This window comes from Equus asinus, chromosome 7 (genome assembly GCF_041296235.1).
Source record: "Equus asinus isolate D_3611 breed Donkey chromosome 7, EquAss-T2T_v2, whole genome shotgun sequence".
NCBI classification, from domain to species: Eukaryota; Metazoa; Chordata; class Mammalia; order Perissodactyla; family Equidae; genus Equus; species Equus asinus.
This window is the reverse complement of record NC_091796.1, coordinates 40,218,663-40,243,042: the sequence shown is the minus strand read 5'-3', so window position 1 is coordinate 40,243,042 and position 24,380 is coordinate 40,218,663. Positions and strand designations below refer to the sequence as shown.

At 35.4% G+C, this 24,380-nt stretch overlaps 1 protein-coding gene across 1 annotated transcript in view; it reads right to left on the bottom strand.

The window, feature by feature from the left end:
- The window catches only part of CCDC178 (coiled-coil domain containing 178), a 351,357-nt gene that overhangs the window by 219,241 nt on the left and 107,736 nt on the right, over window positions 1–24,380 (bottom strand). Inside the window, exons 13-17 of the mRNA XM_070514525.1 lie at window positions 13,016–13,078; window positions 11,700–11,861; window positions 10,051–10,164; window positions 7,989–8,134; window positions 4,760–4,919 (exon numbers count right to left, since the gene is read on the bottom strand). Of these exons, the coding sequence (XP_070370626.1) occupies window positions 4,760–4,919; window positions 7,989–8,134; window positions 10,051–10,164; window positions 11,700–11,861; window positions 13,016–13,078 (645 nt within the window). The remainder of the gene's footprint in view (window positions 1–4,759; window positions 4,920–7,988; window positions 8,135–10,050; window positions 10,165–11,699; window positions 11,862–13,015; window positions 13,079–24,380) is intronic.

Here is a 24,380-nt window from a genome sequence, read left to right as displayed (position 1 = left end):
CAGCATAATCGATTATGGTATACTTAAGAATGCAATTTGATATTTGGAAACTCATATTATGATGACTTTACTTGATCAAGAGAGAAAAATCATATCTTTAGGCCATTACCCGGGGGAAGGCATTTCAAAATTGGCCCCACTAAGAAATAAATACTATTTGGAAAAATCATAATATCCAAGGTGTGTTCATAGAGTATTATCTCAGCTATGTTGAAAAAAGCACAATGTATAGAAAAACTAAAATGGACTTTGGCCAAGTGACTGTGATAGATTCCCCTAGGTAGTTGGGAAATAAAAAGCTAAAAATGGTGGTTGGCTGCCAGTTCAAAAAACAAAAAGCCTATTCAAACTTCATATAACATAGTATCAGCAGAAATTCTGGGACATAACTACAAGATGTAACATGGTGCTAGAGAGAGAACTGAAAAGAAAAGAAGGTTCGTCCTTGCTTAATGGATCATGCTCCAAGAAAACATGTAAGATATATTAAATTTATATTTGGGAATCCGTCATACCCATGCTACATCCTTCTTTCACATTCTAGTGTTACTCTCTCCTGATTTCTAAGTACTTATGATCATTGCAGCACAGGGTCTGTGCAAAACCTTGAAGTGTTTCCTGATGGAAAATTAGCATTCTTTTTCTACCAGCCCTCAAATCAAAATGTTCATTTCTCAGAGAGTCATAGATTTGAACAAGTTGCTTTAAAAAAGCAATGTGGTGAACCTGATTAATATTATATGTGATTAATTAATGTTTAATCCTGTAAGAATTCTTTTTAAGAGAAATATTAATTATGCAAACCATGTTCCTAATTTTTAAAATTTCATATTATATTAAAATCTTTTGGTGGCAAGGAAATTATCATTCTTGTCTAGGAGATTCATTCATCAGTTCTTCTAAATGTTTTTCACTCATTAATTTCCTACTATTAAGACCACAACATATGTAATATTTATTATTTATAGTAATATATAATGTGTCAGGTCAGCAGGCCAGGGACACAATTTATTGTTTGTAATTTGAGTGTCGTCACTATATTCAAGTCTGTTTTTCACATGTTCCATCTTCCTACTGATTGCATTTTTTAAAATTGAGGCTAGGGTTTTGGTCATCCAACATGAAGTGCCTCGAACGTAGTAGAACACATAAACTAATTGCAGGAATGAAGAAATGATAAGCGGCCAATAGGAGAATAATTTTCAAAATTGTAATAATCCTTAAAATTATCTCAGAGATTACATTTGTTTTTGATTTTTACTATTTCTCTGCCTGGCTGTCCAATGAGGTAGTGAATCACTACCTCCGTTTTAAGCTGATAGTCTTCCACATGAAAGGGTCAAGAGATGATTTAATAGCCAGATTTGAGACGGTTACAGCCAAGGGGGAGAGGTATTGCCTGAGAGTGGAAAATGTGAAGCAAAATAAAAATTAATAAACTCTGCAGAGTATCAGGGTATTGTCTCTGCTGGAACTCAATCTGGAAATTGTTCTTCTGTCTGCCAAAGATCCAAAGTCGTTCACTGTACCCCTTTCATATCATACTCTAAATTATAGGGAGGAGAGCAAGACTACGGAAAGAACACCGGGGGAAGGCATTTGCACAGGAAAGACAGGGGGACTTCTGAGGACGTCTCATAATCGATTAAAATGCCTTAAACTCCAGTTTTGTTTATATCTTTCCAGAAATAAAGAGGAAGATCAGTAGCCAGAGCTACTCTGATTTTGACTATACGGAAATTTTAATCTTAAATCATTGCATTTGCAAATTATAGGCAGTTAGTAAAAACTCTATGACATTAAAAAAATCTATCATTTAAAGATGTCTTATATGGAATTGCCTACTGAAAAAGATTGAATTTATCTCAGAACCACATTGTACATTGTCTGAAGTTTGTGCATGTTTTTTCTTAAACTATTCTTTTAGCTGTTTGTATTTCTAATTCTATTATGTGTTACCTCATGTCGTCATATAAGTCACTGTGGCTTTTGTTTTTTTGGGGGGGTTTTTTGGTGAGGAAGATTGGCCCTGAGCTAACATTTGCTGCCAATCTTCCTCTTATTGCTTGAGGAAGATTGTCCCTGAGCTAACATCAGTGCCCATCCTCCTCTAGTTTTTGTATGTGGGATGCCACTGCAGCATGGCTTGATGAGCTGTGTGTACGTCTGCGCCCAGGTTTGAACCCGCAAACCCCTAGCTGGTGAAGTGGAGCATGCGAACCCAACCACTGTGCCACCAGGCTGGCCCCAATTACACTGTGGCTTTTATAAAGTCTTTTATTGAACAATTCCTTCAGGTGATCCAAAATTGTGATCAACTCTTTTGCCCAAAGGGGACACCCCAGATTAGTAACGTCACATTTATCATGATGCCTAATAAGACTTGTTTTTTTCTGGGAATGCTTTATACTACATACATATTTACAAATTTTTATCTCATCCAGTTTCTAAACAGGGATAAGAATAGGTTCTCTATGAAGAATCACATTGCTTTCCACTCTTTAACGCCAATAACTGATCACAATCATAGATAAACAGCATCACTAATGATGAATTATACCAATCTCTAAACTCTTCATGTTCAAACCCTATGTTTCCAGTCATGTAAGGTGAATCCATAACAAAGAGCTACCCAAGTGCTGATAAGAGATAAGTTCATATAAATTTAAGGTGACCTGAGAAGCACAATTGAGCTATTTAGCAGATCCTTAACTGCTAGAAAGCAATAGACAATTTAACCATTTTCACCTAGAGGGAAAGGACTGGATGGCAAATTTGTCATGTATTATCAACGAGAGAGAGAGAGAGAGAGAGAGAGAGAGAGAGAGAGAGAGAGAGAGAGAGAGAGAGACCCAGCTTTTGCATACAGAATGAATATTTGTTTAAGTATCAGGCTAGTGCCATGTGTAAAATATCTCTGAAATACTCTTGCTTCTAGACATCATCATGCATGTGGATAGCAAAATTAGCAAAAAAGCATATGTTCATCCATTTATTCACTTAGTCAGTCAGAGTATCGATTGCTTCTGTTGTGCCAGGCATAGTTCTGAGGTTTTAGGATACAGAGAAGAATGTGACAGAAAACCCCCTGTCTTCATAGAGACTACATTATTGTAGCAGGATGTAGGCAGACAACAAACAAGTAAAAATGAATGGACAAAACACGTTCAGATAGAGACTGGTGCTAAGAAAAAAAAAACATGAGATCATGTGATGTGTCCAAGTACATACACTTCAGAATGGGAAAGCAGAGAGATGCGTTTGGATGAAAAGTAATACAAAACTCAATTACCGAGAGACTAGTTATACAGGATTTTTTTCTTCATCTCTCTCCCGCTGACCATATTTTGCCATTTCACTAATTATGATTGTTCCATTAAAGTGTTGAAATGCTGGTCAATAAATGATTATTGAGATCCCACTGTGTTCTCAGCACCAGTACAATTGGAAATGTGGTTGAATTCAAACAACTAATTTTACTGCTGTGATAAAATATGAGGTGGGGATTGATGCGTGAGTCAGTGCATAACTTAAGCCTCCTCGTTGTGAGGGGTGCCTTTGAGGCTAAGCCTCCCCAGTCCACTCGTATATCGCATATCTGAGATTCGGCCATCAGAGTTCCAGAACTCCTCTAAGAGGAGGCATCATTTATTGCCACTAGATGGCACCAATTATTTTCATATTTTTAGGCCAGAAAAAGGCCTCTTTTTCTATATAATGGCCATATTTACAATGGAAGAATGTTATTTAGCACTATTATTAATGAAAGTATTGTTCTTTTATTAATAATTTTCTTATAGGAGGGATCACAGCAATAGGATTAAAGATGGTATGTTCATTCACTCACATACTTGTTTATTCAATGTATATTTGTTCCAAATAATCTTTTCTTAAATGTATTAGCAATGTCTTTGAAAATGTAAAAAGGAAAAAAAGGAATTGAATATATATAATAATTGAATATATATATCAGGATCAAAAATAGCTGATAGAAGTATATTATGATATTACATTTATCTTTAAAAGTTTTGCAGAAAATAGTTTTAATAAAATGCAGAATTCTTTAGTTTTTAGAAGTATTTCCCATTGTGTCTCTCAAAAATAAGTAAAAACCACGATATTTATTATTGAAATTAAAGGTAAAAATTATTACAAAATAAAAATGGGATAGGATTTACTTAACTAAATGTATATTATTTAGTCATATTCTATGTAAAAATTTAATACATATAGCTTTATAAAATGTAATTAACAAAGCTTCATATCTAAAAAGACATGTTTTATATGATTTCCCTGTTTCTAAACAGCAATTTTACAGTGCAATTAAAACATATATAAAAGTTTTCTAAAAGAAAAGAACATGAAATATTCTCATTTTTCAAAACGGTGGTTGGTGAACATTTGAAGTATGTTTATTCAGAAACAAAATGTAACTAATCTTATATTTCCCATTAAAAACATAAAAATGTCTCTGGAATAAATATAATCTACACTTTTACATCAGTAGACTTCAAAATAAAATACAATGACAAAATGAGAGTGCACATAAATGCATTGAAAAATACAATACGCTGCATGAATATATAATAATTACTTAGAAGAAAAAATGAAAAGTTTCATGTTTGTTATACTGACATTTATTTTTAAAATCCAAACATCTTTGCTACTTCAGGATGAAAAATGAATGTCACAAACTAGCTGCTGATTTGACTATCACTATATTTCCTTCATTCTAAAACAATCCAAAAATAATACTCACTTTAGTATCCGCCAAAGTTTTTTGCCTCATGGTAACAAGTGTTCTAAATCTCTGTTCTTCCTCATACAGTCTCTCCTCACAGTCTTTTTTCTCACTTGCGAGATGATCAAACACAGCTTGTGCGTGTTCCTTTTTGTATCTTATAGCCATAAGTTGGTCCCTATAAAGAAGGAATTGCATTTGCCACTAATCAATTCATATTTTGTTTTCTAAAATACTTTGATGATACATTTCGAAAGATCCGTTATGGAAAAATCTTAAAATTGAAGGGCTTTAGAAAAATTCCCCAGTTCCTTCCATAGGCCTCCCTCCATATAACTACATCTAAATGATCCACGTGGAAGAAAATCTCTGGAGAAATTTTAGTGGATTTTCTTTGGTTGCCTACCCAGCATGCCTCTGTTTTGTTGTCATTCCCAAAGAACCCCTCCTCCACGCAGCAGGTATCTCCAATGATATATTCTGATTTGACTAAGCCCACCAACAGTTGGCGAATTGTCTGGGAGTGAACACATATATTAAGATAGCCCAATAAGATGAAAAGCAAGGACCTAATTCCATGTAAGAGAGGCACACATTCCACTAAATGTGAACAAGGAGTCATGTTTCCAAATTTGCTGACAACAGCCATACGGAGAGAGAAAGAAACGAGCATCTAGCGTTGAGCTGCTGAATCAAACCAACCTGCAGCTCACCCTCCCCAAGGGCCTTCTGTTTTATAAGACGATACCTTTGCCTGTTGTTTAAGCTGGTGTGTGTGTGTGTGTGCGTGCATATGTATGTCTGTATTTTGTCATTTGCAACTAAGTACATCTTGACACAGAGGTAACATGATTTTTATGGTGAAATCAGTAGTTATATAAGGCACAAAACTAGTAGAAAAAGCATCAAAAAGTCGTTAAAACAATATTGCAAAAAGAAATATGATTTAGAAATAATTCCCAAGGTTGATCAGCAACCTAGAATCCAGAATAAGCAGAGCTGCCAACGCGCAGCTCAGTCTTCTCTTACCCACCTTCGTTTTCATCTCTACTGGTATAGAAAATTGAATCATTTGCACAGCTAACTATAAAGGCAGCAGGACTAAAATTTCTGAGGGGCTAAAATGTTAAAGTGCTTTGAATATGATATCACATTTAATACAACAACAATCCTGTGAAAGAATAGTTATTATAGCAATTTAGAGACAAGGAACCTAAACTTCAGCATAATTAGCTTGCATAAGCTAACCAGTGAATGACAGAACCAGAATCGAAATCCAGTCCTGTCTGGCTCTGTTTGATTCAGCAGCTCAACATTAAGTACTCATTTTTTCCTCTCTCTTCTCTACGGCTGTTATCAGTAAATTTGAAAACATCACTCTCTGCTAATATTTTTTAGATGTCAGCCTCTTCTTCTAAATGGAATAAGGTACTTCCATTCCATCTCTCTCACCACTGGTTTTTCTACTTCATCATTCACACCAACAACACCCAAAATTCTTATGTGATGTTCATATAAGTGTCACTAATAGTGACATTGTGGAGCATAGGGAACCAGTGAAATTCCCACAGGGAGGAGCTGGTTTGACCAAAACCAAAAAACTCTCAATTGCTCCCAGAAAACATCACCACCTCTGACCACATATACTTCGTTCTCTACACTAAGTGTTTTGAGACTGGATTATATTCAACATAGCATTTTATTAATTTTATATACACCCATTATATATAACATATATTTATGTGTATATCTATGAATGAAAATAGTGTTTCCTTTCTCATAGTGATAAAAGGAACAAACTGTGAAGCCCTATGCGTCTGGGTTTTAATCCTTTCACTTTCTAGTTAAGAAAACAGTCGCAAAAATTAAATGAGAGCCAATGGTAGCTCTGATTGTTTTTTTTAAATTTATTTATTTGAGGAAGATTAGCCCTGAGCTAACATCTGCTGCCAATCCTCCTTTTTGCTAAAGAAGACTGGCCTTGAGCTAACATCTGTGCCCATCTTCCTCTACTTTGTATGTGAGACGCCTGCCACAGCATGGCTTGATAAGTGGTGTGTAGGTCCACACCCAGGATCTGAACTGGTGAACCCTGGGCTGTCAAAGCGGAACATGAGAACTTAACTGCTGCGCCACCCGGCCGGCCCCTTGATTGCTATTATTTTTATCACCATATTTTAGTTGTTCTGCGTGTGCAAAGTTTATCTTTCCAAAAACATCTTGAGACACTTAGAGGTACACAATCCCACTTGCCATTTCTTTGTCCTTCTTGGTGCCTGGCAGTAGGCACACTATGGGATCTCAATAAATAATGATTAAAGTGATATGGTCACCTATTGAAAACAGCAGTAGATTATTCCTAACACGGTTTGTCTGCAGTAATCTTCCTTTCCAAACCTAGTTTAGGGAGTCAGTATTCACAGTTGAAAGAGCATGCACTTTGGAACAGGGTGAACCTAAGCTGTACAGCTAATTAGCTGTGCAATCTTAAGACAATGATTTAATTTCCCTGAGCTTCTGTTTCTTCAGCATTCATATGGGAATGTTATTACATAATTTAAGAATCGGCTGTGAGAACCGGATGAGATTAAGTTACATAGATTACCTGCAAAGTGCCTGGCACATTAGGAAATCAATCAATGGTGGTTTTAAATAATACTTAACATTATCCATCATTGCTACTAATTCATAGATTTGTAAATAATGGAACAATGTCAGCTACACTTTTTCTCCTTTTCCTGTGGGAAGGCAGAGTTTTCTCCAGTTTAGAGAGGGAATTAATTCATTGGGACCTGGTGACCATGCTTGTATCAATATAATCTAGACACAGGATGGAAGAAAATATTAGGACTGAAATGGTAAGACTCCTGAAGAAAGAAAAAAGTTCATCTGGCTTGAATGAAATCTTTAGAAGTTTAATATAATTTACATAATTTTAGGCTTATCCCTTTGAGCTCCAAAATAGTCTTACAGATATCAAACAATGCGGATAAACATCTTTCAAAGTAAAATATGTTTCCTTGCTTTCTTATCTGATACAGTGAATATGATTTAGTCTTTTCCAGATAAAGCTGTACTATCATTTTGAAAATAAGTTTTTACTCTATGGTAATAGCTAAACAAATCCTTGTTGAGTGCATTGACTTGACTCCATTAAGCTGTATGGTATTAGGCTGTGCATAACTATTTTTTCTGACACTTTATCCCTAAAGGGCTCTTAAAATTTTGATAAGATATATCTACTTACCTTAAACTGTCAAGTATCTGATCAAAATTTTCCTTTTCCTTTTCTTTTTCTTTTAACTCTTTATTCAATTGACTTATTTTGGCTTGATAAATACTTGTTTTACCTTTAGTAGTCTCTATTTCTCTAAAAATCATTGATATTCTTTCCTAAAAAAAAATTCAGGGATGTTTTATTTTAAATACTGGGATTTTCAAATCCTTTCAATTTAAGAACACAATTACGTTTGGCTGTGTAAACAATTAAAAGCAAATAGTAACCTCTTACCAATATAAGTAACAACTTAGGTTTATCTTCTCTTCTCCATTGTTACGTCAGCTCAGATCTTCTAAAAGATAGGTTAGAACTATGTAACGTCTCTCCCCCCACCTCTCTTCCTCTCTCTCTCCCTCTTTTGCTCTCTCCCTGGCACTAACTTGTCCCCAACTCCCCGACACTTACACATACACGTTAAAGGTCCTTTCAAGATGCAAACATGTGATCACTGATTTTCAAACACGTACATTGAAGCTGAGCAAGGATATATATTGTTTTGATCTTTCAAACAAAAGAAATCAATATTTAATGCCAGCACAATTTCCCAAGGCTGGCCTGTGCAATTCCAGATGGGAGATTTGATTTTGTGTGTACTTTTGCATCATCCCTTCATGACTATTGGTGTTTATACTGATTGGCTGATTACTGACTGGGTGACTGACTTACTGACTATCCTTCCCACATCTGACATTGCTTCTAATTAGGGCTTCTCTCCCAACCGATCTCAACTGCTCCCTTTGCTCCTATTTTCCTCTGTTTTTCCCCACATGCTTCCTAATTCTTTCTCTACTCTGATAGATTTCAAGAAGAATGGCTAATCTTTCATATTCATTTTCCTATGAAAATCTGCTGTTTGTCCAAGATTTGGAACATTAGGTATGTATTTGAAATGTCATACCTCCCTGCTTCCTTTCTTTCTTTTTCAGGAAGTTCTGGAATTTTTCTACTGATAAGCAAATTAATAATAAAAATGGGATTTAAAAAATTATTTCCAGTAGCCTACATAATATTTTTCTTTCTGCTATATTTTTTGTTATTGACTCTTGATATTACTTGATTGTGGTCAATAAAAGTAATCTCTATGGCTTGACCAGTGTAACGCCATGGTTAAGAGCATAGATTCTAGTGCCAGTGCTAGACATAGTGAATCTCAACTCCATCACTAACGAGCTGTGTAAAATAGAACAAGTTAATTAGAAAACAAGGCATCAGATTCCTCAACTGTAGAATGGAGATACTAATAGCAGATTCTTCATAGGGTTATCATGAAGATCATATGAGTTAATATGTCTGAGCACTTAGAACAATGCCTAGCATATATAAAATATGCAAAATATTAATATCTGTTCTTATTATTATAAACATTACTATTTTCCTCTGTAATTTCTTTTTACATTTCTTTTCTGGCCTAGTATAGGGCAAACATTTTTTAAATGATACAATTACACCTCTATCTCATAATCTACATGCTGTTCACCAACAAATCTTATTGGTGCTACCTTTAAAATATATCTGGAAGATAGTAAGTTTAAGATAATGGACTATCTTCACTTCTCCAGATCCAATGATTCTCTAAAGATAGAATGTTAGATGTGAAGATTTTCAGGGAGTAAATATATCTAATTTGGAAAAAGCTCTGAAGCCCTTTGATTTAGTATAGCCATTTGTCCATGCTGCCTATATGCCAATATGAGGGTAAAATTTAGATGCCAGATATTAACAAATGTTTCAGGCTGTAGACTGGTCTCATCTGTAGAAATATGGTCTTTACCTAGTACACTACAAATCCCTACCTCTACTTTGTAGAAAGATAATGGGGGGGATACACCAGACCAGTGGGAAAGACACTATAAGAGAGAGAAAATGAAGACTCTGTGCGTATGTGCGTGTGCGTGTGCATGAGGAGGCAATTTAGTGCAACCAATTAGAAATGAGAGGCATCCACCTAAAATTAGATTTGCTTGAATAGTTTTCATTGAGATAAAGAGGTTGTAAGTTCAAAGTTTTTTTTTTATATTAAATTTCTTACCTCAGTTTCTACTAGTGCATCATGGGTTTTCTTCCCCTTTCTTCGCAAGTTTTTCTTTGTTCTTTTCACCTTTGCTTTAATTTGTTCTTTCCTCTGAATTATATCATTTAAAGCCTAGAAGACATTCAGAAATTAAGACTGGTTTAGACCAAATAGTTCCCAAGTGACTATATATTTCAGTATAAAGGGAAAGGACCACCACACATAAACTACAAAAACATACTATGATATCCACAATCCCAATATTTAGTTTGAATTACTGAAAAAACCAAAATCTAGTCAATTTTAGCTAAGTAACAAAAACTAAAAAACTCACATAGGAATTATAAATTTTCATCATGATATTTAAAGTATTTTAACCAAAGTTAAAATTCTGAATACAAATTGTCAGCAATCATTACAGAGAGTGTACAAAAACTTATTCTTTTCAAAAGTTTATGCTAAATTAATAGTTATTATAATTTATAAACTATTAAAATATAATAAAAACAAAAATGATTACTAACGACAAGAAGATAAAAAACAATGGCTATTGTAAAATGAGGGGAATAAAAATCATCAATCTTTTCTGGAATTTATTATCACATTCAGATGATTATACTGAGGCTTTTGATTTAATTAATAAATTTCCATCATTAATGTGAGAAGGAGCCATTATTAAAATAATTTCTCTCATTAGAAGTTAGCACTGGTTCTATATTTGTTCCGTGAGCTCTAGGGTAAGCATTTAGAAGCCCTCTGCGGGGTAGTAGACTCAGAATTTGTTGTATCTATGCTTTATGGCCTTGTACAAGTTGCTGTGTGCATTTAGGCCCAAGCTTGCTCAAGTCCACGATACAGATAAACTCTCGCTTGCCTATTCCATAGAGAGGCTTTAAAGATCAAAATACACTTTCATAATAGAAACACCTTGTAAATCACAAAGTTTTCTAAACAAAGAAATTTTGAAAATTATGAAAGACTAAGAATGTAAAGTGACATCATCATTTGCAAAGAAAAAATCCTGTTGCCAAAACGGTCCAAATGAAATACGTACACCCCCCCGCTGCAGCTGAAGACAAGAATGTACAGCTCTTACCACACCCTCCACTGCTCCAGAAGACTGAGGACGTGACGGATATGTATTTGTCTACTAAACTTTCCTTTGGGAAGGGCGAGTAATATCAGTTACTGCCATAAGCTTGTTGTTTTGAAAATATTTTATCAACATTTGCTATATTTTTCATCTTGTCTTAATTTCTTCTCCAGCCATCAAAAACTTACCATAAAAGTGCCAAGCTGCATTATAGTTTATATTTGAGTAAACATAGCATTAGCATTTTATTAAAAGCAATGAAGACTTTGAATTAAATGTACAGTGGTGGGCAATCATATCAGATAAATCACCACTCGATCATTTGAAATGTGCTTTTCCTAAGTACATTCTAAGATAGAGTATGGGGTTTCAGGTAACAGCATTGATAGTCCCGCTGTATAGTTTCACCGTAGATCAGGTACGTGGCCATGAAATAGTTACTTATTTTGTCCATGCTTTCATGGCTTCCTATGTGAAATCATAATTTTCCAAGTAATACTGTAAATTCGTATACATGATTTATCAACCCACATATTCCTGCCGATTAGTTTCTGGATTAATTATAAATGCTTACTTCAAAATGTTCTTTGTGGATAATTCTGAGCTTTTCAGCATCTTCTTCTAGTTGACGCATAGGTTTGTCTAATTCTGCCAGCGTTAGGGCATATACTGCTTTCTTTTTCAGAAGCTGCTGCTTCTCATTTATCTGATCTTCTTGAATGGAATACAGTTTTTTCTGCCAGGAAAAATTTTAAATAATTCATTCAGTTATTAATTACCTAAATGTTTACTGAGTCTCTCCCCTCTGCCAGGCAGTAATATTTGTTGTTACTTGGAAAAAAAAAAAAATGCCCCCATAATAAGCAATAGGTAGAAATATAGAATATTTAAAGAACACACAGTTATTTTTAGAAAAAATGAGATAAAAAATTTAATAGACAATAAAAATCAAACATTCATAAGTAAGCATTGGAAGATATTAAGGTTAGAAAACACACTAACAACAAATATTGATATACATGTAATTCCTGCAATCCAAGGGCAAATAAAACCAAAGAACGAGAAGTTAATAACAAAACATTAAGCAAAAGGGGCTAGAAGATTATGGAATTATTGAACATATATATATAAATAGATAGAAATAAATTAGGAAATTTGGCATTTTCAAGCATATAGAAGCAGAGAAACACTGCTTTTATACATTTGAAAGTGTCAAATTTCCTACTAGAAGAAATCACAAAATTTGTGCTTGCTTCAAAGAGGATCTGAGTTGCAGATAATCTCAAACAATTTTTTAACAAAACTGTTTTGGACTGTTTCCCTCTTGATTTTATTCTTCTTATAATACTAATTTCAAATATTTATGTATGTCCGAAGAGGAGGCATTCTAGAAACATGCCAGTGATCAAAATATCCAACCTGGGTTCCAAAGGATATGAAGGTGGTAGATAAAGGGTTGAAAAATTAAAATTGATTTTGTTACCTATAGTGCTTTAATTTCAAAATCTTTATATAGAAATATAATATATTTTTCTTTCATAATTAAAGAGAGAAATTCAATTGAAAGATACTAAAAGTAAAGAAAACATAAAATCATCACAAAGCAAACTAAAGAGACAGTTAGGAATAAGATCCCACTGCCTTTTTACTAGACTGGCAGAAATTCCCATTAAGCCACAAAATGAGATATGTGTATGGGAGGTCAGTTTCTTTATGCATGAACAGACACTGCTAGTCGTACACAGGGGGCAACTGTCATCAGCTAAGGAGAGAAAACTGCTGGCTTGCAGACCAAGTAGTGAAAAGATGCCTCATTACAGGCAAATTTAAAATGCTAAGTAAAATGCAAATTAAAGGAAGAATACAATATTGAAACCAAATTAGGATTACCTGAATCATCATCCCATTAGCCACTTCACCTCGAGTGAGTTTTTTCAAGAAGTCTTCTCTGCCCTATATGTTATCAAATATTTTTAAAAGGAAGTTTTATTTATAGGATATCAAAAAATATTTTTAAAGACAATTGCTAACACAAGATACACTTTACTTATGACGTAGTAAAGAGTAAAATATTCATTATAAATTGAGTATTATAAAATTAGAAAAAAAAGACCCTGATGTTATTTGAGACAAAGTTAGTAAGTTATACAAGACCAAGAAACAGACACAAGATTTCAGTTAGTACTTTAGAGACCTGAACTAAAATATCAAAGTAATCAAAAAGGAAAAATCAGACAGTCTTCAATTCCTCTTTTCAAAAACTAGTAGTTTGCTGTTAATATTACTTTCCAGAATGAACATACTTCAACTTTGAAAACAAGATAGACACAATTCAAGTCTGAAGTTTGCAAAATATGATCTGATTCTCCATTTGGCTAGAACAATTGTTTTTTTTTTTTTCCTTTTAATCATTCCTTGAAAGTTAGAGGATAAAAATATGTAGAAAAATCTTCTTTCTGTTACTCGGATAAAGAGTCTTAGACTCTTCTCAGTTGTACTTTAGTTCAAAAAGATTCTTGTGCTTTAGAATTATACCTTGGAATGCCTTATTTGAGAGAGGATCTGGCTTGGTTTTAAGCTGTTTTCTATATTCAAAAGAGATGCATAGCTTTGCAACTAGGGACAGTGGAGGTTCAGAAACGTCTCTATATCCCTTCCTCATTACTGAATCCCTCATCATATCCCAGGGTCTACAGAGACGATACGAAAAAACAAGTCGGTAAGTCTCTCCTACAACTCTTCCTTTTCTTGATATAGTGACTCATCAAAATCTTGCTCTCCTAAAGTATAACTCCAAAGAAGGAAATAGAAAGATCATAAGGAAAGCAATAACTTTAATATATCAGTTCACGTAAGGATATACCTACACCTAAAACCAATTTACACAATAATATATTTTGATAATTTAAAAGAAATTAGTTGCTTCTTCTAACATGATAACATACACAGTGGTTCCATCAGTTTGTTGAATGTTTAATAAAAAGGGAATCAAATTAACAATGCCCTTATGGACTGGAGAAAAATATATCATATTCCAAAATAGAGTGCTACATTTGAACTTTGTCTGAAACTAACTGAGAAATGTGTGTGTGTGTTTGTGTGCACTGAGGAGATGAGTTAAGGAATGTTAAGGTATGAAGCTGAAAAGATAAACTACGACCAGATTATCTAGGATTTTTAAGGAGCAGTAAGAAAATTAGTGAAGGATGTTAAACAAGGTGTGTGTTTTAGAAAGGTCATTCTGGTTGTAATATGGATTGATTACTTGGTGTTTACTTAAAATTTATTCATTCATTCTTCAAAGTTTTTTGTTTCTTTTATTTTTGTTTTTAAAGATTGGCCCTGAGCTAACATCTGTTGCCAATCTTTTTTTTTCCCCTTCTTTTCCCCAAAGCCCCTCAGGACATAGTTGTATATTCTAGTTGTAGATCCTTCTAGTTCTGTGTGGGATCCTGCTTCAGCACGGATTGATGAGCGGTGCCACGTCCATGCCTAGGAGCCGAACCAGAGAAACCCTGGGCCGCGGAAGCCGACCGTGAGAACTTAACCACTCGGCAGGGGGCCGGTCCCTGTTTTTTTTTGTTTTTTTTTTATTGTCAACTATTTAGACAGCAATCCATTGTTTAAATGAATTCAAGTCCCTGATCTTAGATAAATTAATATTGTACAAAAACAACTTGTGGATGTAAGGCTAATAAAAACTTAAGCAGCATATGAGAAATTATGATAAAATAGACTAGGGGTCTGAAGCTGCAAGAGTAAAACAATTGGATTTCTTTGAAAAGAAGGGAAAGAGTCCCTTGAAATTTTGAAATTTGTATATTTATGCGAAACCAACTCAGCCTGTTATCAATAGGCGAATCTGCACTCTCCATGGGAAAAACGTCTAGAGCTTCAGTCTTCGCCCCTTAGGGAACTCTTCTAAGCTGTTTTCTATCATGCCCCCAAACTTCCGTGACTCAGAGAGCAAGGTCAAATGACTGGTCCCCAGAAGGGAGGCTATTAATACCTATTAATGGCTGGGTTGCTACTTTTACACTTACAGTAGACACAAGGCCACAAGCAGTGTTTCCAGCTAGATGCTCAAGGCCTTCCTTCGTACTGTCCCTTTCCTGAAAGTATGATTGGTCCACCACAGCACTGGCAAAATGCTTGGAAATGGCCCAATTCCTAGGAGAATTATTGAGCTACTGAGAGCTACAACACACCATAGAACACGCTAAAGACTGACATAAACTGAGCTCCAATGGTCACAGGTCTTAGGCCATGGACTGCAATATCTGAGTGAGGGGACTTATTGTCTTCCCCTCCTGTTATAACAGGCACTGTTCTCCATAAAGCTGATTCCAAGGTGGGGTTTTGTGTGCAAGATCCTTATTAAGGAGTACACTTGGAATCAACTCCTGTTGGAATCTAGAAGGGACAGTATGGGAAATAAGGAAGAGAATGGGAGAGGAAGGAAGCAAGATTTGGCAGAAACATAGGGTGAGTTGCAATCCACTCCCAACAACAATCTCAGTTAACTCCATGGGGAGTCCTCGAGCAAGAGTGGACCTTCAGCTTTGCTCCAAGTGAGACCAAGGTGGCAAGGCTATACTCCTATATTTATTAGTCATTGGATGTGAGCTTCCCCATGAAGGAGAAAGACTTTAAGCAAAGTGACTTAACTGATTCCTAAAGGGGAATCTGGGCAGTTATGTCCACCAAGCAACATAAATGTCATAATGATAAAACTATTGTTAGTCCTACTATTAATTATGGCTACATGCCTACTATGTGGAATTATCTTATTTTAACTTCATAATAAAATCCATGAAATAATTATTATTGTCCACTTTTGCAAATGGGAAAACTGAGACAGAGATTATATAAATTGCCAAAACACAAAAAGCTAGCACATGTTGGAACCAGGCTGTTAATCCACACAGTCTGAGAGCCGAGGGACTTTATGTCATTGATTTAGCATCTCAGTGACACCTGGATACCTAGGACCCTTCAATGCGAGGGAGATAGCCATTGTAGAGCCTTCTGACTCTTATGTGCCCCTGTCCACGCAAAGCTTCTCTTTCCATGAGGCTTTCCAGGCAACTGGATGTTGAATTCTGTAACTTAGCCTCATAAACGACAGGTTGAAAATGGAACTGAGACTCTGTGTTAAAGAGGCGCCAATCTGGTAATGCTGCCATAGCTGGCTCTGAAACAGAATCTGCTGGGAAAGTTAGGAGCACCATGGAGATGCTGCCTTTTAACTATACAATATGAATCACGTAGCTGCTAAGAACAGCCCCAGAATTAAATGGATATAAATTACAGTAAAATTAACACAAGAACTAGAGTGTGGTCTTCTTAGTAAAATATCGATTGCACTATCATTGGAAATGTTCAAGAAGAAAGACTGGAGTGCCCAGTTCTGTGGCCGAGTGGTTAAGTTCGCGTGCTCTGCTTCCGTGGCCCAGGGTTTCACGGGTTCAGATCCTGGGCACAGACATGGCACCGCTCATCAGGCCATGCTGAGGCGGCGTCCCACATAGCATAACCAGAGGCACTCACAACTAGAATATACAACTATGTACTGGGGGGCTTTGGGGAGAAGAGGAAGGAAAAAAAAAAGAAGATTTGCAACAGATGTTAGCTCAGGTGCCAACCTTTAAAAAGAAAAGAAAAGACTGGAGAATGACAAAGAGCTACAGTAGTTGCAAAAAGATTTCCTGATTTAATATAGGTACCACTTTTGAGAATTCCTGTATTCCTGGCAATTTTCTAGAATGTTTTACATAAACAGGCAGCCCTCGTCTTGTAGAGTGCCATGCTAACTGAAACTCATGCATATCGGGACCATGCAAAATGAGGACACGGCTCAGATATGCACACATTTCAGTTCACTTGGTGCTGTGGGGAAGTGAGGGCTGCCGATTGTATACGTGCCTGTGTGCCTGTGTGTGTATTTAAGTTAATCATCGTATCCATTTAGTGACATAGCTACAATTATCCACATTCAAAGATGAGAAAACGGAGGTCATAGAAGTCATGGGATTTGTCCCATGACTAACATTCAACAAGTAGCAATACCCAGGACTGCTTGATACCATAGCCTGGACACATTCTACAGCACTTTGAAGTAAGCTCCCTCCTCTAACCCCAGCTTCCAGTACTGTCTGCACATAATATTTGTTGAATGAATAATTTATGGAATGAATGCATTGATGAATAACAAACAAATTGTTTTTGGTCCCTAGGTTGGGGAATTAAACTGCAAAATTTCAAATTCTTTCAAACTCAAAAATAAGTTTTTTAAAAATTTCTTTATATAATGAGAAACGCAGTGTCTATTAAAATATCATAATCACACAGATTCTCATTCATAAATAGCATTTGGAGGATGGATAGTAAAACAAGGCCTACAAGCTGTTTTCCCTGAGATGTAGGGAAATGGGTGAAGTGGTAGGAAAGGCAGAGAGATAAGTACCTGAACAAGACCTGAAAGAAGACAGCCTTTTTCAGGAACGTGGCCTGCAGCACAACTTGTGCTAGGCTTTTCAGTTCTTCAAATTGTCAATTCTTTGTAAAGGGAATGAAAGCCCCCAAAACTTGCCATTTCACAACTGTCACAATAGTGGAAACAAAGACAGTTGCATATTCTTAAAATATTACTCAATTGAGTACTTATTAATTACAACAGGGAAATGGATAAGTCGGTTGGCCGCCATAATTTTAACTGAATGATCAAACTTATTATCACCAGTAATGACACAAACTTATACCATGCACTTTGTGAAGTTTCGTTGACATAATATTATAACCATGTAATGTTCCTGCCAAAAGTTTAACCTGAACTTCAAGTTTAACCTGAATCTAATCATGAACAAACAAAAAGACAAATCCATGGGGTTGGCCCGGTGGCATAATGGTTAAGTTTGTGTGCTCTGCTTCGGCAGCCCAGGGTTTGCAGTTTCCCAGCCTGGGTGTGGACCTACACACTGATCATCACGCCATGTTTGGCAGCATCTCACATAAAAAATAGAGGAAGATTGGCACAAATGTTAGCTCAGGGCCAATCTTCCTCACCAAAAAAATAATAATAATAAAATAAAAATAAGTCCATATTGAGAGAAATTCTGCAAAGTAACTGCCTAGACTCTTTAAAAAATGTCAATGTAATGACAAATTTTTTTAAAATGTAGGAGACTCTTTAAGATTAAAGAAGACTCAAAAGTTATGGGGTGCTTCAACTAGAAGGACCCACAATGAAGAATATACAACCATGTACCGGGGGGCTTTGGGGAGAAAAAGGAAAAAAAAAAAATCTTAAAAAAAAAAAGTTATGGGGTGCTTGATTACATACAGCAACCAAATGAATTAGAGAAATTTGCATATGGACTACAGATTTGTGCCAGTTATCTAATTATCTCACCTCTTAGTTCTCAATCCAGTCTTTTAACTCTAATTCGAGATACTTGAGCTGGATCTTGTAAACAGTTTTCTTTTGCCAGCTGGAGAAAAGTTAGGCTTTATCAATAAAGGGCAGTGGAGGGGCTTACAAGGCTGCAGCAAGGGGCATCACAACCTTGTTCCAGTTCTGTGTTGTCTCCTTCCCCCTGTGGAACTGCTGCCAGCTGCGGTGTGCAGAACCAATCATGCTTGACCTCCAGCTGGGTTCTCAACCCAGAAACTCCATTCAAAGTCCATTCAGCCTCCATCGATTTCTCTGGCACCCAGTACTTGGCTGCTTATGGATCATCCACTGAGACACACCGTCTCCCATAAGGCCTTACTCTGCTTTGGGGGAGGGCAGCTTCTTCCATGCTGGTTCCTCCTTTGGGTACTTTCCCTCATCCCTAAAGGCTGTGGTGCTCCCTATTACTGTATTGTTATTCCTGTATTCTCTATAGCAGGGATCAAACAAGCTTTCTCTGTAAAGGGCTAGATAGTAAATAATTTAGGTTTTGGGGCCACTAGGTGTCTGTCACAACTGCTCAATTCTGGTTTTTGAAAAAAGGAATAAAAGATATCAAAAGATCACTTTGAAGAGCTTGGAAGAAGCCAAGGGAAAGGGGGTGACAGCATCTCAGATGTTGGGAAGAGCCCACACTAAAACATAGTCACCTTTGACCTGCTGCCTGGCTTTAGCAGTCAGAATCCAGAAGGTGGCAGCAGAGAGCTATTCTACCGGAAGAGACTCCTGTACTAGGACAAAGGACAGCTGAAGAGCAAAGTATGGGACAGTCAATCCTATGTGTCTGGAAATCTACTTTCAAAGAGAAAAGGGAAATAAACACTAAATATAGATAGATCTAAGCTCGTAACCAAAGAAGTAGCATCAGTTTGCTTTCCAGTGACAAATGTAATACTAAGAAAAAAGTTGGAAAACTCATTACGTAAAGTCTGAGACGAGGAAGAGAAAGAGACTTTGAATTAAAAGTTAAAATCATAAAGCGAAATTTGGGATTTGTGCAAATAATGAAGGGTTAGACTGCATGAGTGGGTCAGGGCGGCTCGGCTGTGCTTTGTTAGGGCACTTTTTGGTGGCTAGGACCCTAACAGAAAGGTCAGGTGGCAGCCCAACCTGGTTCCACCTAAAAATAAACACAAGGGTGCCAATTTATCTTTCTTTTTTAATGAAGATACATATATTTTTGGTAGAAACATTTTAAAATTGCAAAAACTAAAATTAAAATAACCTGAATACCCAAACCCAGAGATAAGAGATATGCATTGTGATTTTTTGGTGAATTCCTTTTTAGGAATAGCAATTAAAGTTGCTACATTGGTAAAGTCAGCCTACAAAGATCTTTCTCAGGCACTAAAGAAGCAGAAGTCCCATTAATTTTTTCTTAATTCAAAATTGAATGCATAACAATTTATGTTTTTACTCATGTATTTAACTACTACTCCATCACTGAGAAATTTTTGTATTTAAAGTTTCCCACTATATGTTAGCTATGCATTCATTTACATAAATATAAACATTACATAAACATTTAATGAACGTCTACTTTGTTCTAAAGACTGCTCTAAGCACCGGGATGCAGCAGTGTACAAAACAGACAATAATTCTTGTCTTCCTGGTGCTTAGGTAATTAATTATAACCATCCTTAAACATGCATCTTTGTGGCCTTTGTCTGTCTTTGTTATCAGGTGATTTTCCTTATGCCATATATTTTGAAATGATGCTAATGAATTATAGATTGCGAATGTATTTAAAGTTCTTACATATATTGATAAATTACTTTCCAGACAGATTACACTAATTTACACTGAGTTAAATACTGCAGCAGCTTATCAGAGTTGCTACATATATGTCTTCACCATTATCAAATATTAGTTTTCACATATGTAAAATTGGGATAACATATTCTTTTCCACAAAATTATTGTGGGAGTAAAATAAGATAATGCATGTAAAGTAGCTTACTCAAGACAACATTCACAGTAAGCATTTAACAAATAGCTGTTATCACTTTCAATGTGTTGTATAGAAATCTACATATTTAGCAGGAGACAGACTCAGAGTTAAATGTGTAGGTCAGTTATTAAAGATTGTTCTGTCCTAAAAAGTAAGGTAGACCAATTCTATGGACTATTCTTTACGTTGTTTATCCTAAATACTTTTGAGAATATATTATCTATCAGCCTCCAAGTTAAATGTTTTATATAGAATAGTATTCATTTATCACACAGAGGTATAATACAAGTATTGTTATGCTCATTTAAGAGATGCGAAACCGAGGCTCATAACGGCTAAGTAATATTCTTGATATTCTCAGAAAGATAAATAATTAGTAGACCCAAGATTCAAATTAAGAAACATCTGACTCCAAAATCGATACTCGTTCAACAAAATCACATTTCTCTTGGAAAAGGAAGGAAAAAAATAGAAACAAAATGGAAATACTAAAGAGACAATTTGCCACCTCTTTTCTGGCAAACAAAAGCTCTAATCCAGTAGAAAGGGGAAGGAAATGATGTTCTCACATGGTATCTACAGCAAGTCAAATAAAGTTTTTGTCCTCAAAGTATTGTACCATCAAGATCCATGACTGTCCAATGCTTTATTTTGATAATATTTTTCAGGTTTATTTACTCCCCCAAATATGTGTCAGGAAAAATGAACTTTTCTCATGCTTGACTAAGGGGATACCCACCCACCATTTGAAGCACTTCAATCCTAACATACCTTCCCATTATTTCTGTTTTATCTGTACCTTAACACTTTTCCCCAGCAAAGGTTTACCATGTGAGTGGATGTTCCAAAAATTACAGTTAATTGCTTCCTTTCACTCAATTTTGGCAAAGTATTCTGCCTCTGAGTGGAGTAGGGAAGAATTTTAGTAAACTAAAGACCAATGAAACAAAAGTAAAAGAGTGCCAGATCAAAGTTGTAAACACGGAACATAGAGAGGGACAAAGAGGAGTGATTACGCTAGGAATGTATAGCATAAATGACTCTGAGATTCTGGGCTGCTTAAACCAGAGGGGAACATGGAAGTTTAGAGACTGCCTAATTATTAATAAGAGAAGAAATACAATTTTATGAAGGAAAGTTTTTCTTAGTTCTGAAATCTAGGGTAAATTAGGTGCATAGGGTTTTCTGATCATCTTGAACAATATGACTCCCTCTCTCTGGTTTGAAAAACCAGGCAGCAATGGTCAATTTTGGCCATAACTTTTTTTTTTCCCCAAAGCCCCAATACATAGTTGTATATCCTAGTTGCAAGTCATTCTAGTTCTTCTCTGTGGGATGATGCCAGAGCATGGCTTGATGAGCCATGTGTAGGTCTGCACCCAGGATTCCAACCAGCGAACCCCAGGCTGCTGAAGTGGAGTGCACAAACTTAACCACTCGGCCAAGGGGCCTGCCCCATAACTTTTACCAACCTTTGTTAAAAACCAAGGATATAATATCCAATTATAATTCAATAAAGGCTATTGTACATGGGTCAAGAGTAATATACTCTAGACTTGACTAATAGGCATAAATCCTCAACAATTAAAATGAACACATTATTAGAATGTTCATTTTATAACCATTTTAAAGTATCGTCCATCTCAACTGGAATTGTGATAGAAACTGTATAGTGCACAAATCAAATTTTGCCTTATTAAAGCTGTTTTGTTCTGTTAATTGAATTGGACATGCTCTAAGTAGACCTGAAGTAGCAGGGCTTTCTTGCCCTCCAAGAAAGCTTTTCAGAAGGTTCTGACTTCTAGTGTACTCAGATGAAGGGTCTAGGAACTTTGGCTCAGAGATAAACAAATAGTATTTGAAGGGAGCCAAGATTTTTTTCTAAAGAAGAGTTTGGGAATGGTTAAAATATTTGAAAAAGAACTCAAGCAAAGCCATAAACTTCTAAACTAAAAAGTTATAGACCAGATTACTGTGGCCAGAGCATTCTAAGGACATAGTACACTGCCTTTTTCTAGTATTAAAAATGACCCTTAAACACCTAAAGAAATTTAAAAGAATAGAAATCATACAATCATACAATGTGGTCTGTTCTCAGACCACAATGGAATTAAACTAGTAATCAATAACAGAAAGATAACTAGAAAATCCCAAAATATGTGGAGTCAAATAACATATTCCCAAATAATACATAGTTGAGGAATAAATCTCATGAGAAACTTAAAAATATTTTCAACTAAATGAAAACAAAAAAATAATTTATCAAAATTTGTGGGATGAAGTGAAAGCAGTGCTTAGAGAGACATCTATAGCATTGAATGCATACACTAGAAAAGAAGAAAGATCTAACATCAATAATCCAAGTTTCTACTTTAAGAAACTAGAGAAAGAAGAGCAAACTAAATCCAAAGTGAGCATAAGAAAAGAAATAATAAGAATTAGAGTGGAAATCAAGGAAATCGAAAACGGGAAATCAGAACAATATCAATGAAACCAAAATCTAGTTATTTGAAAAGATCAAGAACATTGTTATGCCGCTAGCCAGGTTAACTAAAGTAAAAAGAAAGAGGACAGAAATTACTAATATCAGAAATGAAAGATAGGACATCACTACAGATCCAATGGACATTGAAAGGATAATAAAGGAATACTACAAAAAACTCTTTGCTGAAAAATTAGATAACGTAGAGAAAATGGACCAATTCCTTGAAAGACACAATCTGCCAAATCTATACAAGAGGAAAAAGATAATCTAAATAGGCCTATATCTATTAAAGAAATGGAATCAATAATTAATAATCTTCCAAAACAGAAATCACCAGGCCCAGATGGGTTCACCAGTGAATCCTACCAAACGTTTAAGGGAGAAACTATATTAATTCTCTACAACCTCTTTCAGATGACAGAAGTAGAGGGACTGCTTCCTAACTCATTCTGTGAGGCCAGCATTACCTTAATACCAAAACCAAAGACATTACAAGAAAAGAAAACTACATACCAATATCTCTCATGAAAATAGATGTAAAAATCCTCAACAAAATTTTAGCAAATCAAATCCAACAACATATACAAAAAATTATATATCATGATTAAATGGGATTTATACCAGTTATGAAAGGCTGATACAGCATTCAAAAATCAATTAAGGTAATCTATTACATCAACAGGCTAATGAAGAAAAATCACATGTTTGTATAGACACAGAAAAAGCATTTGACAATATCCAACATCCTTTCATAGTAAAAACTTCCAATAAACTGAAACAGAAGGGAACTTCCTCCACTTGATAAAGATGTCTACAAAAAATCTACAGCTAACATCACAGTTAATGGTAAGAAAAGTGAAGCTTTCCCTCTAAGGTCAGGTACAAGGCAAGGATGTCCCATTTCAATATTTCAACACACCTTTTCACTGCTGTACTGGAAGCCCTTAAAATGCATTAAGACAAGAAAAGTAAATAAAAGATATAAAGATTAGGAAGGAAGAAATAGAACTGTCTTTGTTTGCAGATGACATGATTGTCTATGTTAAAATCTGAAAGAATTAACAAAAAACTCCTGGAACTAATAAGCAATTATAGCATGGTTATAGGACACAAGGTTAATACACAAACGTCAATTGTTTTTCTATACACTAGCAATGAACAAGTGGAATTTCACATTAAAAACACAAAACCATTTACATTAGTATCCCTCCAAAATGAGAGAGTTGGATATAAATCTAACAAAATATGAATAAGATTTATATGAGGAAAACTACAAAACTCTAACTACAAAACTACAAACAAGAACTAAATAAATGGAAAGATATTCCATGATAATGCATAGGAAGACTGAATTTTGTCAAGAAATC